This window comes from Pogoniulus pusillus, chromosome 16 (genome assembly GCF_015220805.1).
Source record: "Pogoniulus pusillus isolate bPogPus1 chromosome 16, bPogPus1.pri, whole genome shotgun sequence".
Lineage (NCBI taxonomy): Eukaryota > Metazoa > Chordata > Aves > Piciformes > Lybiidae > Pogoniulus > Pogoniulus pusillus.
In genome coordinates, this window is record NC_087279.1 from 154,407 (window position 1) to 169,740 (window position 15,334).

A 15,334-nucleotide genomic window follows, 5' to 3' on the forward strand; every position below is an offset into this window, starting at 1 on the left:
GTTTTCCAAAGCTGATTGCTCTTTACTTTTCCTTCAGGATAATCTAATCCTCAAGATTTTTAAAGTCATTTTCCTTGTTTCCTTCTCCTGCTTACTCCCGAACAGAAAAGCTGCAGGTTGCTTTCTCAGCCTAATGTTTTGCACATCACCTTAGATGATGAAGAGTCTGGTTTATTTGCTTTCCTTCAGCCAGTCTGTTTCAGATGACTTTACTGGAGGTACACAAATCAAACAGTGTGACTCAGACTGCCTCGGGATCTCTCTCTGTACAGGATCAAACACTTGCTCGACAGTGCACCATCTTCATATTCATTTTGGCTTTGGCTTTTGTACACAAAATCACATTTTCTGTGCATAAAGCCCTTGAAGTCATCAAGACTTCTCTTTGAGGCATTTACTGACTTACGGTACTGAAATGGGCAGCTTGGCAATGAAAAACCACTACCCCTGCACCTCCCTGTTTAAGGAAAGTTGATTCTGTTTTCTGGTTTGCATTTTCCATGTAACAGTGGGCCACAGCTCTTAGAAACACCGAGACTCAGATGTACACTTCCTCAGCACTTGAAGATATGGCTATGAACAGACACAACATATGCTGGTTCTCCAGCCGTCAGAGCAGTTTGGGATCCAGCCCTGCACTGGGCATGCCAAGGCTTTAAAGCACAACATAAATCTTAGGAAATAAAGAAGAACAAAATCGTCCTAGTGCTTGAGTCACTAGCTCAGAGATACCTAAATGCAGATTGTCATGAAGACAGACTCACTGGTTGAACTCTACTCTCAGAACTCTTGTGGACAGCATGTTCTCAGGGACAAAAGTTTAACATCTGATGTAGGAGCCACTATTACAGGTTAGACAAAAGAGAACTCCATCTTTCTAATTATTTACACTTCCAGTGAATGATTGGCTGAGCCTTTTCTGCTACTGTAAATTTCCTGGATGATGTTCAAAGTTCTGCTGGACCAGTCGAGTCATTACTTTCCTAATTAAATGCTTTAGTAAATGGAATGTGCTGGCTAAATGAGGAGCTAGCTCTCTGTTAGGCCCTCTGAAGCTCTTATAAAAGCCTAAAGATACACTGTTACAGAAGAATAGCCAGCCCTCACTCACCGGGGGCTGAGAGGGTTTCTCATTTATTTATTCATTGTTTTCTAAGTCAGCCCTGGGAAAACAGCTATGTTACACCCAGGGAGCTCCTGCAGTGGGAATGTTGAGCCCAAATAGCTTGCAGATAATCTGTCTATTTCTTAAAGGGAGAGAGAAGTCACAGGAGCACCTTTGGCATGAGGACAATTCCCTGGTAACAGGTCCCACCGATAGAGTGCTTGCAGTGCTCACTCTGCAGCTCACCAGTGCTGAAACTCAGCTGCAGTGTTTTGGATGAATGTATTGGACTGCATGGGAGTGCAGGGTTCCTGACCTAGATTGTACCCTGCACGGGCGGGATAAGAGACTAATTGTGTCTGCTGTGATAGCATTTTCTGCTGTTCAGCTGGCATTGTTTCAGCTGAGCTCAGTAACGAGGAATCTGGGAAGATCACTGCTCAGTGCATATCAAGGGTCACTCACTCTGCTACAGATGTGCCACTTTGTAATTCAGGGGTGCCACTTTCACTTACATCACTAGGAGAGAGGATGCTGGCCATAACGAAGATGCCTCCAGAAACCTCTGAGCACTGGCTCAGAGCACACTGTACAGCATCTCCCGCCTGCACTCAGCTTTAGTATGGAGACTCTTCTCCTTTGAACTCTTCATTCTCCCCTCAGGTGTAATGCCTAGATGTCCAAAAGAGCCTTGGATCCTGCAGCATGCAGTACCTGCTGAATCCACCCTCATTTTAGAAGTGGTTATAAAAGCCTGCACCATTTTATGCAGTGTTCACTCCAGCTTTATAAAGTCTGGGCTGCAGTGAGATTTCCTGCTGTCCTCCCTGGCCCACTCACAAAGGCACAAATATGCTACTTCTCGGTATTATCAGCTCATTATAATACCAGTTTGACTTGGGAGGCACTTACAGTCTAGACATAGGCAAAATGATTTTTAGATGTGTGCATGTTTCATTGTTTACTCATAAATAGAGAGGTCTGGATGCTGCAGTATGAGCAGGGTGAAAGTGCTGTGTGCAGGCATGGCCTCTGCAGCATCCCCCCGTGGGGGCTGAGGTGGAAAACTACCTGGGGCTTTCCACTGCTGCATCTGGTGTGCACACCCTCTGTTTAGGTTTTTGCCTCAGTTCCTCAGTGGAAACTCACACAATGAGAACCCTCCTTGAAAAATGCCGAAGTATCCTAGGTGGATTTGTTCACCCACCAGTTCTTTGCTGTTCTTTAACACAGAGCAGAGGTGTAAAGAGGGAAGCTGATTCAGCCATGACAGCATCAGAGGTCAGACCTTTGGCTGCTATAAATTTATATAGTTTTTCTCTGGCAGGTGGCTGCAAGAACAGCAGATTATCAGCTCCTTCAAAGCTCTGCATTAGACTATGCAAGACTTCTTTCTGTCTTGCAAAATGACTCCTGATAGGCACACAGGATTGCTACCACTGAGTCTTGTAGCTGGACTCCAGTGTACTCGGTCCTGTAACTGGCGATATCTAACACAGAACCTCACTGTTTCGGCACCTGCTCTCAAAGTCCTGGAAGCAAACTGCAGCACTAACTCCTTTCCACGAGCTACCCCTCGGGCCTCTGGATGAGAATATCACATTTTCCACAGGTGCTGAACCCTCCAAGACACTGAACTCTGCAGAGCACTTTGTTGCTTTGGTTGCTGGCATTGCTGCCTCCTTTGAAAGAGTACCTGGAGTTAACTCCCTGCTACTAAGGTCTCCAGGCTGCTGATCCCAGGTAAACTGGGCTGCCTTTCCATAGCCTTCAGCCAGGTCCCAAACCTGTCCTGTAATCAATGTTTCCTCTTAGCATTGGTTGGCACTGCCAGCATCTCTAAAGCATCTCATATCCCAGCACTCTACAGTCAGTCTCTTCACCTCACAGAGGGTTTCACATTCTACTGCAAGTCAAGCATGTGACAGGCAGTGCTCCACATAAACCACAAGATCTTGTTGAAACTAACCCCACATTTCTCCTTGCGCTTACAGCAGGCTCCAGGTTACATTCTCTATTTCCAGGAGAGAGCAGGAGTTCTTCAGAGGCTTTCTTGAGGGGAAAATGTAACTTGTGTGTGTTAGTGATGTGCACAAACAAAAGAAGAACACCTCTAACCAACAAATTTGCCTTTTTAACTGCAGGGTTTGATCACCATTGCTTCATTTAATTATGTGTAGGGTTTATTTCAGGGATGTTAGGCATTTGGCCATTGGATGGGCTGTAAAGAACTTACTTATGTGTGTTCGAGTGTAATTCAAAGTCTTCTGTTTCAAAAATGTATTTTTATAGCACAATTTCTGACCTTCTTTGTCACCTAACCAGCTTAGGTTATGCTTTCTCCTGCACACATGAACACTAGTGCAGGTATAGGCATAAGACAGGAATGAGACCTGTAGTGTCACATGCCCCTCGATGAGGCTGACCTGTGTAGCCATCACGACAGAGCCATGGACTGAATGACTCCAGTTCATGCTCCTGTTCTAAGAAATTTCTGACACAGAAGAGAATTATGTCATAGAATGCATAGGCTTGGAGGGGACCTCTAAAAGTCATCTAGCCCAGCCTCCCTGCAGTGGTGGAGAACATCCCCAACTACATCAGGTTACTCAGACCCCCATCAAGCCTGACCTTGAATGTGCCCTAGGCTGGGTCCTCTGGACCTCCCCTGGCAACTTGTTCCATCACCATCATAGTAAAGAACTTCCTAATGTCCAAGGAAGGTCCCTCAGTGTTTGGTACCTTCTGTGTTTAGACATGGGGCTTGGGTGACAGAGTTGGAAACCTTCAGGTGGCATGATTGATTAGAGTCAGTGAGACTGCAAATGCACTTTGCATTTGATTAATGGCTTCCCAGGCACTCAGCACTTTCAGCAGAGACAGTTTTTTTTAATGGGTGTTTACAGTAATTACTGGTTTTACTAATCATTAGGAAACTGGCTATCCAGGCAACTGGAATGAAATAATTTGTCTGAGAATTAATTATAATCAAAGGGGCAGGCAATTAATGACTAATTAAATCCAATGAGATGCTGTGGGAAAGGAGTGTTAATCTTGCTGTTCCACTGTGCTGGAAAGCAGACGGGTTCAGAGCTGCTTGACAGTCATTTAGAGGAGATGACATTGCTGTGGCACAATAGGTTATTTAAGCACATCAGAGGTGAGCCTACTGCAGCTATTCACTTCCCCAGGCACAATAAGATGGAAGAACCCTTTGGATTCTTTCTCTTTTCCCAATCTGGATTAATTACAGTGACTTGAGGACTTTGAAAGGTTGTAGATTCCTCTGAGTTAAGAAAAGCATCCAGAGGATAGATTGATTGGCTTAGTTGATTGGAAGACCTCTGGAGTGTGTGCTGGCTGAAATACGTAGTTGGACAGGCTCCCTCACACACCAGAATAAAACAGGAGCTGGGATATAGTTAGTGAGGAAGACAACTGTCATCATGATCTGTCTTTTCTCCTAGTTCTAGTGGCTTTGCAGAAAACAAATGCTTCATCTATCTTAGCTGCTAACACCCCACAGCCTGGGTGCAGCTTTTCTTTTGGCAGGTATCTATTAGATCCTTTCACTATTGCAGTTCATGGTGTGCCAGTGTGCACAGTGCAGCTGACAGTGTCAGGAATGAGTCTGAAGGGACTGAAAACTGCTCTTGCCTGGAGACAGTTCATACTGGTGAGAGGAGAGGAAATTTGGAGTCCTCTGCCCAGAGGCTTTCCTGCTCCTTACAGAAACTTTTAGCAGTCCCACAGCCACACTAACCAGATCCCCAGCATGCTGAGACCAATACCAAGCTAAAGTGGACTACATAACATAAAATATGGATCCCCAGGGAAGCACACTCTGTTGAGCTGCTCATACCTGGGCATTACCAAGCTTCTCAGAAATCAGTTGTCTCAGACTCCTCTTTTCTTATTCAACTTAACTAGACAGGAGCCAGAGCCATAAGAAATGCCACAGTAAATCCCAGTAAGGCCCAGGGGAGTTCCTAGGATTTGTCTCTGCAGGTTCAGGGAACGGGATTTGACTTTTTGGCACAAAGTTTCATGATCCTGGCTGAGAAAGATACTCAACCTATCCCATCCTCATTCAGGGATGGATAGAAACAGCTTGGCATCATTCAACGAGCTGCTCAACCTTAGAGATTTCTTTTTATCAGGCAGTTGCTTCCCATCACAGCCCTTTTGGCCACAGCACATACAGGGGGGTGGGACTCTGAGCTGCCGTTTCTGTTAAGTCACCCATCAGAATCACCTTCTGAGCAACTGTTAGAGCAGCTGATTGATTGATGTCCTGGTTAAATGGCCTAAATCTGTAACAGTTCTGCAGGAGCATCCTCAGACAGACACTGAACACCACACTGACACTTTTCAATTAACTGTGCCTTGCAGCAGCACTGAAGCAGCAGGTGCTGAAGCCACGCCCTTTTGATTTTGTTGAATGAAAGCAGCTGCTTTGGAACAGCAAATGCTGCTGCGAAGATAAACTGTCCAGTTACAGTGCCCTAGCTGCCGGGAAAGGCAGCCAGGATCCCTGGGTTCCTGGGATTCCTGCCTCACCTCTCAGCAGCAGAACATCAGTCACACCTCTGCAGAGACAGCCTTCCCGTCTCATTGGGGTGGCATCGCCCTGCACCCAGTGGCCACAGCCTGCATCAGACCTCCACAAAGCCTAGGCACCTCTAAATGTCTCAGCTCCTCCAGCTGCCACCTGTGAAGAGGGCATTGTGTCTGGCAGCAACAGGCATGGGAATCAGCAGTGGATGGGGTAGGAACCTGGAAGGGGCCGGGGCTCCACAGGGTTAAGGGCTCATGAGTGTACCCAGGTGCCAGCAAAGGCTCCTTTGCACATCTGAAGCAGAGAAGATGGATTTTGTAGGAATCGGGCTTTGACCTGAAAACATTGCAGCATTCAGAGCTCTGGATGAAGGAGACTTTAAGCAATGTTTTACACATAAAGTATTTGCTGGCTGCTGTTGAGATGATTTTTTAATGCCTGGGACCACTACCACTGCAGTTTCAGATGGAGGCCTTATTCCTCACTTCCATGACAAAGCTGGGGAAATATTTTGCTAAGCATTCTAAAACAGATGCTCTATGATGTACCAGAGCTGGCTACATTGTAATACAGAGAAAATTACTGCTATGCCCACATGATTTATGAACCACTTTGGGATCAAAACCATTTCTGAGATGAGGAAAAAAGGACTCTGGTTTCGTGGGGAACATTATTTGTTCCATAGGTTGAATTTATAGCTTTGAGTTCGTATTTGGAGACAAGCATTGCAAATTTTAGCACAAGACATGTAGATGCTGATGTATTTCATGTCAAGTTGTTGGATCCAATGAAGTGAGGAGAGAATCTCATCCATTTAAAGAAATTAAGCCATTATAAAATGAGACCAACTGCACTCAGAAAAGCAGGAAAAAGATAAGGTAAAGAATAAGATACCAAATTGATTGTATGCATAAAGGTCTGGCAGCTTGGCCAGGTGAAATGCTCAGGTTTGGGTGGACAGCACTGTGAAATTCAGCTGAAAATATGTATGAACTAATGGACAGCAGTAAACTTAAGCTGTGGTCTCCTTGCTATACTGAGCACATTCTGTCACTGTTGGTAGCATCTCTTACAACTCTTAGAACACATAGTTTAGGAGCCAAGAACTTGTCATGGTAATTTCAGTAAAGAGACTTTAAGCCTCTTTGCCTAATTTCTGTATTGTTGCTCTCAGGATTTCTATGAAAATATGTTGAAAGTCCTTGGAGAAGAAGATGAAAATGAACAAGAAGTTAAACTCAAGCAGGGCTTAAGCAAACTCCCTGAAATTTATGAATTGCACCAAGACATCCTGGGGGAACTTGAAGAAAGAGTGCTTAAATGGTAAGTATGGAATGGCATGGTTTGATGGCCTTACCATACCCTCTACAGCAGGTGGGTGAACTCCTGACTGTTGCCTTGACACCACTAACAGGGAGGCTGCAAGGAGTAGAAGCTGAACTACTTTGGCAGATTTTGCACACAAGTAGGAGGAAGCAAATGCAGAGTCTGTTAGGCTAAGAACCCCAATACTGAAAGGCTTGTGGAGTGCACAGCCCCCAGCTCTGAAATGGCCCCATCAGTCAGTGAGAGGACATCCTGCTTCACGTGTGTTATCCTCTGATATCAGTTCATAGCCATCACCAAGTGGCTTCACACTTATGGCCTGAAGGCCACAAACTCATGCTGTGGGAGAGGTAGCAGCAGCAGCAAACATCAAAAATGATCCTATAGATCTGCTTTTAGAACTCTATATAGCAACTGCCTCGCTCTCAGTTAAGGGACACCCCCCTCACTCACAGCACCAAGGCAGGACTCTGCACAGGCTGAGCTTCCAAGCCAAACAGACACTGTCAGCCTGCTAAAGGACTCTACCTAAGCCAAACATCCTTACAGGGCAAAGTCTTTCTATGAGAGAATAAGATCATGCAGAGGACAGTCAAAGCTCCCAAATTCATTCAGTTACAGAGACTGCTGACTTAGGCCAGGCTGTCCCAGCAGCCCATCAAACTGCTCCAACACAAATATCTAAGAGCAATTACCTTTGCAGACCCAAGCTGACTAACCAACAGCAGCCAGCATGTGCCCTGGCCTAGCCTGAACTACTCTGGCTCTGACAGCTTACGATGGAGCATGCAACCCCACACCTCCACCATGCTGAACTCCAGGAAGCAGTTGTCACTGAATGTGGCTGATCCCATCCTAGCACTGCCACTGGGCAGTGAAGGAAGTCAACTAGATTAGGAGAACTTCTGGGTGACAATCCTAAATGCAGAGCACAGCCCTTCCAGTCAGCTTTGCACTTTCAAGTCAAAGCACACAGCATAGAGAGGAAAGGCTAAAAGGGGCTGTATATTGGCTCCTGTCCACCAAGGGACTGTTAGAAACAACAAAATAAATTCTTGACGTTTTTCAGAGATTTATAATTTATAGTGTCCTAACATAAACAGAAGTGGTGTTTCCAACTGAGATCTAAAGTGAATTGTGTCCTAAAGAAGACACAGCCACACTCTGGCAGCATGCTGCCTGTTCCCTAAGACAGAAGGGACACAACTGGAAATGCCCCAAGATGCTGCCCAGGACTACTCTATGGCACTGGAGAAAAGAGCAGGCTGTCTTAGGGCATAGGCTGTGCAGTTGGAGGTTCCCAGCCACCACCACCCTTGAATCCTTCAGTAGGTCCTTCCCCATGCCTGTGGTACCGCAGACACTGTTGCTCTGAGATCCCCAGGATCTCATGTCCCTATCTTCAACAGGATTATGCTTCTGTGAGCTCAGATTTTGTCCTGCTCTCTCCCTGTACATGCTTCACAAATATTTCAACACTCTGCAGCTGGGTGCTGAGAAAAGGGCAACAAGGGAGAGTGGAAGATAGGATAACTGAAGACATCATGTAGTCCCCCACAACCAGCACTCAAAGGACTGTAGCTGAAGGCAGGTCTCTGCAGAGAAACAGAAGCTGTCGCCAGAAAGGAGACTTTGTACCCACTGCAGACACGCAGTGCTGCCGTGGCAAAGGCCCAGCCAAAGGCCCAGCTGCTTTCATTTCATTCAGCCACCGTAAGGTCCCCTCCCTGAGCCTTCTCTTCTGCAGACTGAGCAGCCCCAACTCCCTCAGCCTATTTACTGTAAGAGAGGTGCTCCAGCCCTCTGATCATCCTCATGGCCTTTCTCATGGTGCCCATTCCTCAGCAGCCTGTTTTGTTGCCCCATGTCAGTGAAGTACTCCCTCTTCCCTGCCGTTTAGCCTAGGCCTTAGCTGCACTGTGCCCTTAGCCACTGTGGCTCTACAACCACGAGGAAGAATTATGGCTTTTCCTCTTAAATGTCTGTTTACTTATTTGTTTATTTATTTGCTGCTCCCTTTCTTTCCATGGCCTTAGGGAGGAACACCAGAAAGTTGCTGATGTTTTTCTCTCCAGAAAATCGAGACTGGATCACCACACAGCATATATTTTGCAGTTTGATAGGAATTTGGCTTTGCTAGATGAATCCTGCCTTAAATATTCCCAGCTGGCTGCCATCATACAGGCGTTTGAGGTAAGACTCCTATGATCTTTTACCTGCGCTACTGCAAGGTTGTGCCACAGCGCCTGCACAAAGATACTCTTCTGCAGCTCCACAAGTGTTCAGACAGGGTAGAACGGGAGGGCAGCTCTGCTCATGCGTTCTCAAGCTGCAGACGTTGAGGTGTGATGTGCCTCTGTTTGCCACAGGCCCTGTGAGCACACCCAGCACTTGTTGGTGCATCGACAGATCTGTGAGCACGTTCTGCTGAACACATGCACATAGGCTTCTCAGCCACACATTAACTCCACAGGCTCCTTCACTTAATAACTACTGTTATCACCACTCCTTCCTATCTTCTTTTCTTTCACTGCATTTTTCATCCTTTCTTTTGTACTGGTTCTGGCCAGGATGAACTTACAGGCAGCCTGTATAGATGCTTAGCTGCTGGCAGTGCTCCTCCAGGAGAATACTGAGAGAAATGGTGTCAAAGGCCTTGAAGTCCAGGGAAACAATATCCACAGCCTTTCATCCACTTTGTTATAAAGGAGAACAGGTTAGTTAAACAGGATCTGCCTTTCATAAATCCATGCTGACTGGGCCTGGTATGCAGCAAAGGGTTGACTCTGAAGGGTAAAGAGAAAAACACTGCTTCTTTTCCATAAGTGTGTTAAATCAAGTGACAACCTCACTTTAGTTTCCTGTAAACACTCCAGGTGTTCAGTCCCAAGTCAGTCATAAGGAGATGCTTTGCTCTCCTTCGGTTCCATGGCTTGAAAAAAGACACTTAAAGGTTGCAGGCAGAAGAAATTTTCAGTACAAAAGAAGGGACAAGGATGACAAACTTCACTGAGAACTGATGCCTCTGCCTTCAGTTGCCACCCTAAAATCTTTATCTAACTCTGACCTTCTAAATGGCGTTTGCTTTCCCCCCTTTTCTTTTTGAGTGCAAACCAAATGTGAATGATTCCATAGGAAATAACCTGCAGACAGTCACAAAACCAACACTCCCTATCAAGCTGGGTAAATTGGAGAAGGGTTTGTGCATGCAACAGGTAACAAACTCTAATAGTACGCATCGGATGGAGACAACATTTTGCTGATGAGCTCACACAGCCCTGATCTTTTGTGTTTCCTTCTACTGAGGACAGGAGAGCCCTGGTGGCAGTCCTAGAAGCGTGAAACACCAGCTGTTGAAAGTGGTGCAGCGTGTCTTCCAGTATCGTGTGCTGCTCACAGGTCAGTACAATAATTTTCTTAGCTACTCAGTGGAAACCTCCACTGCACCACATGTTGGTGCCAAGGCAGCTAAAACAGGGCTAAAGCACTGTGGGGTTTCCTGGGAACTTCAGTGTGCTTAGTGCAGGATTCAGGAAACAGGAGCTTGGGAGGGGGCAAGCACAACCATACTGAAAGGCCACAAAAACATGTAAAGCCAGGTGCTTTCAGCCATTCCTCCTTGGCTTTTTCTCTCTGGGAATTAGGAGAGGCAGAGTTCAGCCTCACTGCCAGCAAACAGGTTTGATGTTATTGATATCGAGAGCAATGATTTGAGACAAAAAGGGACAGCAGTCCCCAAGGAAGGGACTTTGCACTACGACCTATAGGACAGGGGCAAGCACCATCTCCTTCCTCTCCAACACAAAGCAGTTGTAGCCAGTACTGCACCCTAAGCCCCCTGTACGAAAGGTTAGTAAGTTAAAAATCCCAGTCCCATTTCTCTGCATTGCAGGAGGCAGAGACCCAAATTTACATAACAGCACATTCACAGACTACGTTTACAGCAAGACCTTCCCTTCACATTCAGGACCATGTATCACTCCCACCTGCACTCTTTCTGAGGGGCTGCCTTCCCTCTGGTGGCTCATTTTCTGCAAGCCACTGCAAATCCGACAGGTCTGTGGCTCTGAGAGCACAGAACTCTCTGCAGCAGCATGTGGCCCCTAGAAAGAATGGTGAAGGGCAGGTTTGCAACTGATGAACCAGCTGAAGAAGGAAATGGTGACACTAACAGTGAATCTCAGTGTTGCCAGGTAATTTAGTCAGATCAGTTGACAAAGTAGCAAGGACCCATAAACATGAAGAAATGCTTTGGGAGTGCATATATGTGTGGGTAGAGGGGTGCCAGATGAGTTCTGCATGGGACAGTAAAAAGGAAGCCATAAACCTTGCCCATACTCAACAGTCAATAAAAGGCACTGCTTGTCAGAAGAGACTCCTGTCAATGCAGCAGAACAAAGTGACCATATGAAATTTTTATCCAGAGCACAGATCAGCAGCAGTTTCATCTTGCCCTAGACCCTTTGATCAAGGATGCAACTCATTATTCACAGCTGGTTCTGCTTTTTTAGTGCAAGCAATACAAACGCACACCAGATGCCACCAGCAGGGCTGTTTTCTGCCTGTCCTGCTCCCCTTTTGCACATCTGCCTTAAGGGCAGCTTTCCAGACTTGCATCTTGCAGTATCTGGGAGTCTCATCCTTACAACGTTTTGAGTGCATGCACACAAATATTGCATCTAAGAAAAAGGTCTTGGCGTGTCCCTGTCACAAACACTCCTACTCTGCTCCATTTTCTCTGCTGATTTCTGTGGTCCACATGGTAAATTGCAAACTTGAATCACAGTTATTTTGTGAGAGTTCAGAGGGTTTCCAGTGATCAGACTCCATCTATGACTGAAGCAGCTTGAGCTCCTCCCTGTCCCAGACATTGGTACTAACTGGAAAAATCAAAGCATTTGTGTGTGATGAGCTAGAGTCTGCCAAAAAAAGATATTCCAGGAGATAGGTTCACTGCTTCAGTTCTTCTCGAGAAGCAAGCCCCTCTGCACCTGCTGGGACAGAGTGGGTCTGGAACAGTGCAGGCTGGATTCTCTAGACAGCACTAAGTACAAAAAAATAAACCCAGAAACATGCAGATGTACTTGTGTGCTGATAACTGGCTGTTCCTACCAGATAAGGAAGAGGATTTCATGAGGATGTTAGTTGTCAGACACTCTACTACAACCAAAGGAGCAGCCCACTCAAAGGTCCACAGCCAAGGGCAGAGCTTGCACCTGTGAGAAGCAATGTTGAATAGTGCCTGACAACACTGCACCACCCCTTCCTGCCTGCCTGAGTGCAGGATGGTGCTTTCCTGAATGCATGTAAAGGCCAGGTAGACTTCAGGATGCCAGGAGATAGAGAAATGTCTATGGACAGGACATGCAAGGGAACAGAGCCACACATGGCACCATTCTCACCACAGAGCTCTAGTTCTTGGATGCAGAATTTCATCAGAAAAGTAAGAGTGAACTTTTTCAAGATTAAGCTTTTAAAACAGTGGCACTCACATGTTACCATTATTAAAGCTGTAAAGACCCTGGCAAAGAGCACACAGATGGACCTTAGCAAGTAGTCCAAGTAGAACTGACAGGTAAAATGTTTGTGTATAATGCAAACACAGTTCCTGTGACTATGTGCATTTTGCAGGACCTCTCTTCAGAGCATGATTGAATTCAGAAGTCATCACTGAGCTCTGCATGTACAGAACCAGGCATAGACACAGAACCTTCCTCTATGAAATGCATAGAATTAATTCACTATAAGTATAGAAAATCATTACAGCTAATCCCATTCATTCAGATGAGAAAATAGAATTTACTGGGGAAACAACCTTTTGTAAAGTGTTTCTGCTCAGCAGCTCTCTTGGCTGAGAAACAAGGAGATGTTTTTGTCACTCTGTTTTATTTTGCCAAGTTATCTGATGAGGCCAAAGCTGTGTCAGTGCTCTTGCATTGGTGCTCAGTGTAGTAGACTCAGTTCTCAGTCAAAGATAAGTGTTGCTTTGGAAGGAGGCTGTATGTATTTGGGAATAAAGTCACATGGGACATTATTATGCCCCATCCCTGGAAGTGCTCAAGGTCAAATGGCGCATGGCTTTGATATAGTTAAAGATGACCCTGCCCATGGAAGGCAGAGTGATCTTTGAGGGTCTCTTCCAACCCAAACCATTCTGTGATTAGGCTTTTACATTTTGGTTAATGCTACAAATTATGTGGATGCATATTCTGATTCCTGGATGTCTGTGCTTGATTATTTTCTACAGACTACTTGAATAACCTTTGCCCTGATTCTACGGAGTATGAAGCCACACAAGGTAAAATGAGATGAGTAGAGCCAAAAGTTCTGCTTTGTTTACTCTGCTTCCTAGTCATCAGGAAAATCCTTGTCCTCTTTAGCTTCATCCTTATTTAGCCTGGTCACTGTAAAGTCACTTGGGATGGCTCTACCTGCTTGTTTGTGTACCATAATGTATGGTGTGTCTGTGGAGCTTCGTGAACTCTGGGGAAATCCAAGAGGTTTGGATCATGTATCTAAATTCTGGATTTCTTAAGCCTGAATAAACTTGAAAGACATTGCATAAAAATCAGCTCTGCACAGTGAAGAACAAATCCAGATGTTTAGCAGCCAACAGCATCCTTTCCAACATATCAGTGATAAAGCAGAAGTCTCTTTCTCCTGCTGGAGTCCAAGTTTAGCTGCGGCTAAGGTTCTGCTACTCAATGGGAATAGCTTGCAGGCCGAAGCAAGCAGGAATAGCATTCATAAAACCAGTTCATTCTTCCATTACACTGAGTGCAAATCCAAACCAACTCATGCAATAAGGTCAGCAACATGCTAAAGGTCAGCCAGTTGTGACTGAGAGCAGAGACTCGTGTGAGATTCAGAACCTCACTCACTGGCAGTAAGACTGCAGCTTACCAGCAGTTTAAACAAGGCTGGGGCAGATACTCAAGTCCTGTGGCCACAGCTGCCTATCTTATTTGTGGTTGGCACATGCTTGTCAGATGTCTGCCCAGCAGTGGCCAGTGTGCTCCCAGATTATGCCCAGAAACAGCTAGGATGCCCTGATCCACAGGGGAAGAGGACTGTGATAAGAACCTGAGCTAAGTTATGTCACTAGTTTCAGGGCCATCAGATGTACCCTGACTTAGGCTGTCTGCCAGTGGAGAATCTAGGTGTTAATTCACATCACCACTTCATACATGCTTCTGTCAGAAAGGGGTGATCTGTCCCTTCCCTCAGCAGTAAGGGGAAAAAGATCTCCTTAGACTGCCATGCTCTGGCATGGATGAAGCTGGATCAGATTAATCTCTCCCTGACACAAATCCCAATTGCCAAAAATTGGCAGCTGGAAAACATTATAAAAGATTTTGTGCTAGGTACTTGAAAAGAAGCTCACGAGCTGTCTTGGTCAGCATAAGTGCAATGAAGAGTTCTGCACATGAGGAAAATGAAGGGGAGAAGAACTGATACCACTGTGTTGTGCCTTAAATTTGCTGTGCAGTTGCTTTCAGAAGATACCTAAAAAGTTAGGGGACCTACTGTGAAGGATGTAGTTTGCTTTCATTGTAAAAGATGCCCTTGAGGCAGAAGGGATTTGGGTTACTTTACTGTGCTTTGATTTATGGTGCTGATTTTGCTTCATCCCTCAGATGCCTTGTTCATCATTTCTGAAATCACAGATCGAGCCAATGACAGCATGCTCCAAGCGGTGAGTCCCACCATGGCACATGGCCTCTGACTGGCATTGCGGTTCCTGCTGAACTGAACCCATACCTGTGCTAAACCCTGAGGCCTCCTGCAGGGTGAGACTCAAGGTTTTATAGGGAGCTGGTTCAAAGTATTGCAAATATGTAGTAGGACTATGCCCTTCAGTGCAGATGTGCAAGATAAGGGTCACTGTAGGAAGCAGCATGAAGTTTTTTTCTTCCGTGGGGTTGCTGGGAACGTGGAACAATGAAGTGAAAGACATGAATTTTCATGGTTCCTTTTCTAGCCTGGGACATTTTCAGATATGAAATGCTGAAGATACCACAAATGTACTGTCAAGGAGACTTAAGGCTGTGTAAATGAGCTCGGAATGTATTTCATCATTGTATTGCATCACAGGTATCTCAAGAGATGGGATATGCATCAGATTTTTGGTGAAGCTTTCATGTTTTACTTCCAATGTGAACATTGCTGAATTCGAAACTCTGCATTGGGCTTTTGCTGTGCCTTTGCTAAATTATAGATCTTTGGCACTGCAAACATCCTTCACTGTGGTTAATTACAGATGGCATTCGATTCACTTCTTTATTATTTATTTGCTGACCAGCAAGAGGGCTGTTAATCACTCAGGCATCAAAACTCAACACTCA

The 15,334-nt window shown here is 45.5% G+C and overlaps 1 protein-coding gene across 6 annotated transcripts in view; it reads left to right on the top strand.

The window, feature by feature from the left end:
- Positions 1–15,334, top strand: part of FGD5 (FYVE, RhoGEF and PH domain containing 5) — an 85,117-nt gene that overhangs the window by 41,852 nt on the left and 27,931 nt on the right. For all 6 annotated transcript variants that reach the window (XM_064156075.1, XM_064156076.1, XM_064156078.1 and 3 more), the window contains exons 6-10: positions 6,838–6,986; positions 9,026–9,182; positions 10,301–10,388; positions 13,237–13,287; positions 14,627–14,685. In XM_064156075.1, the coding sequence (XP_064012145.1) occupies positions 6,838–6,986; positions 9,026–9,182; positions 10,301–10,388; positions 13,237–13,287; positions 14,627–14,685 (504 nt within the window). The remainder of the gene's footprint in view (positions 1–6,837; positions 6,987–9,025; positions 9,183–10,300; positions 10,389–13,236; positions 13,288–14,626; positions 14,686–15,334) is intronic.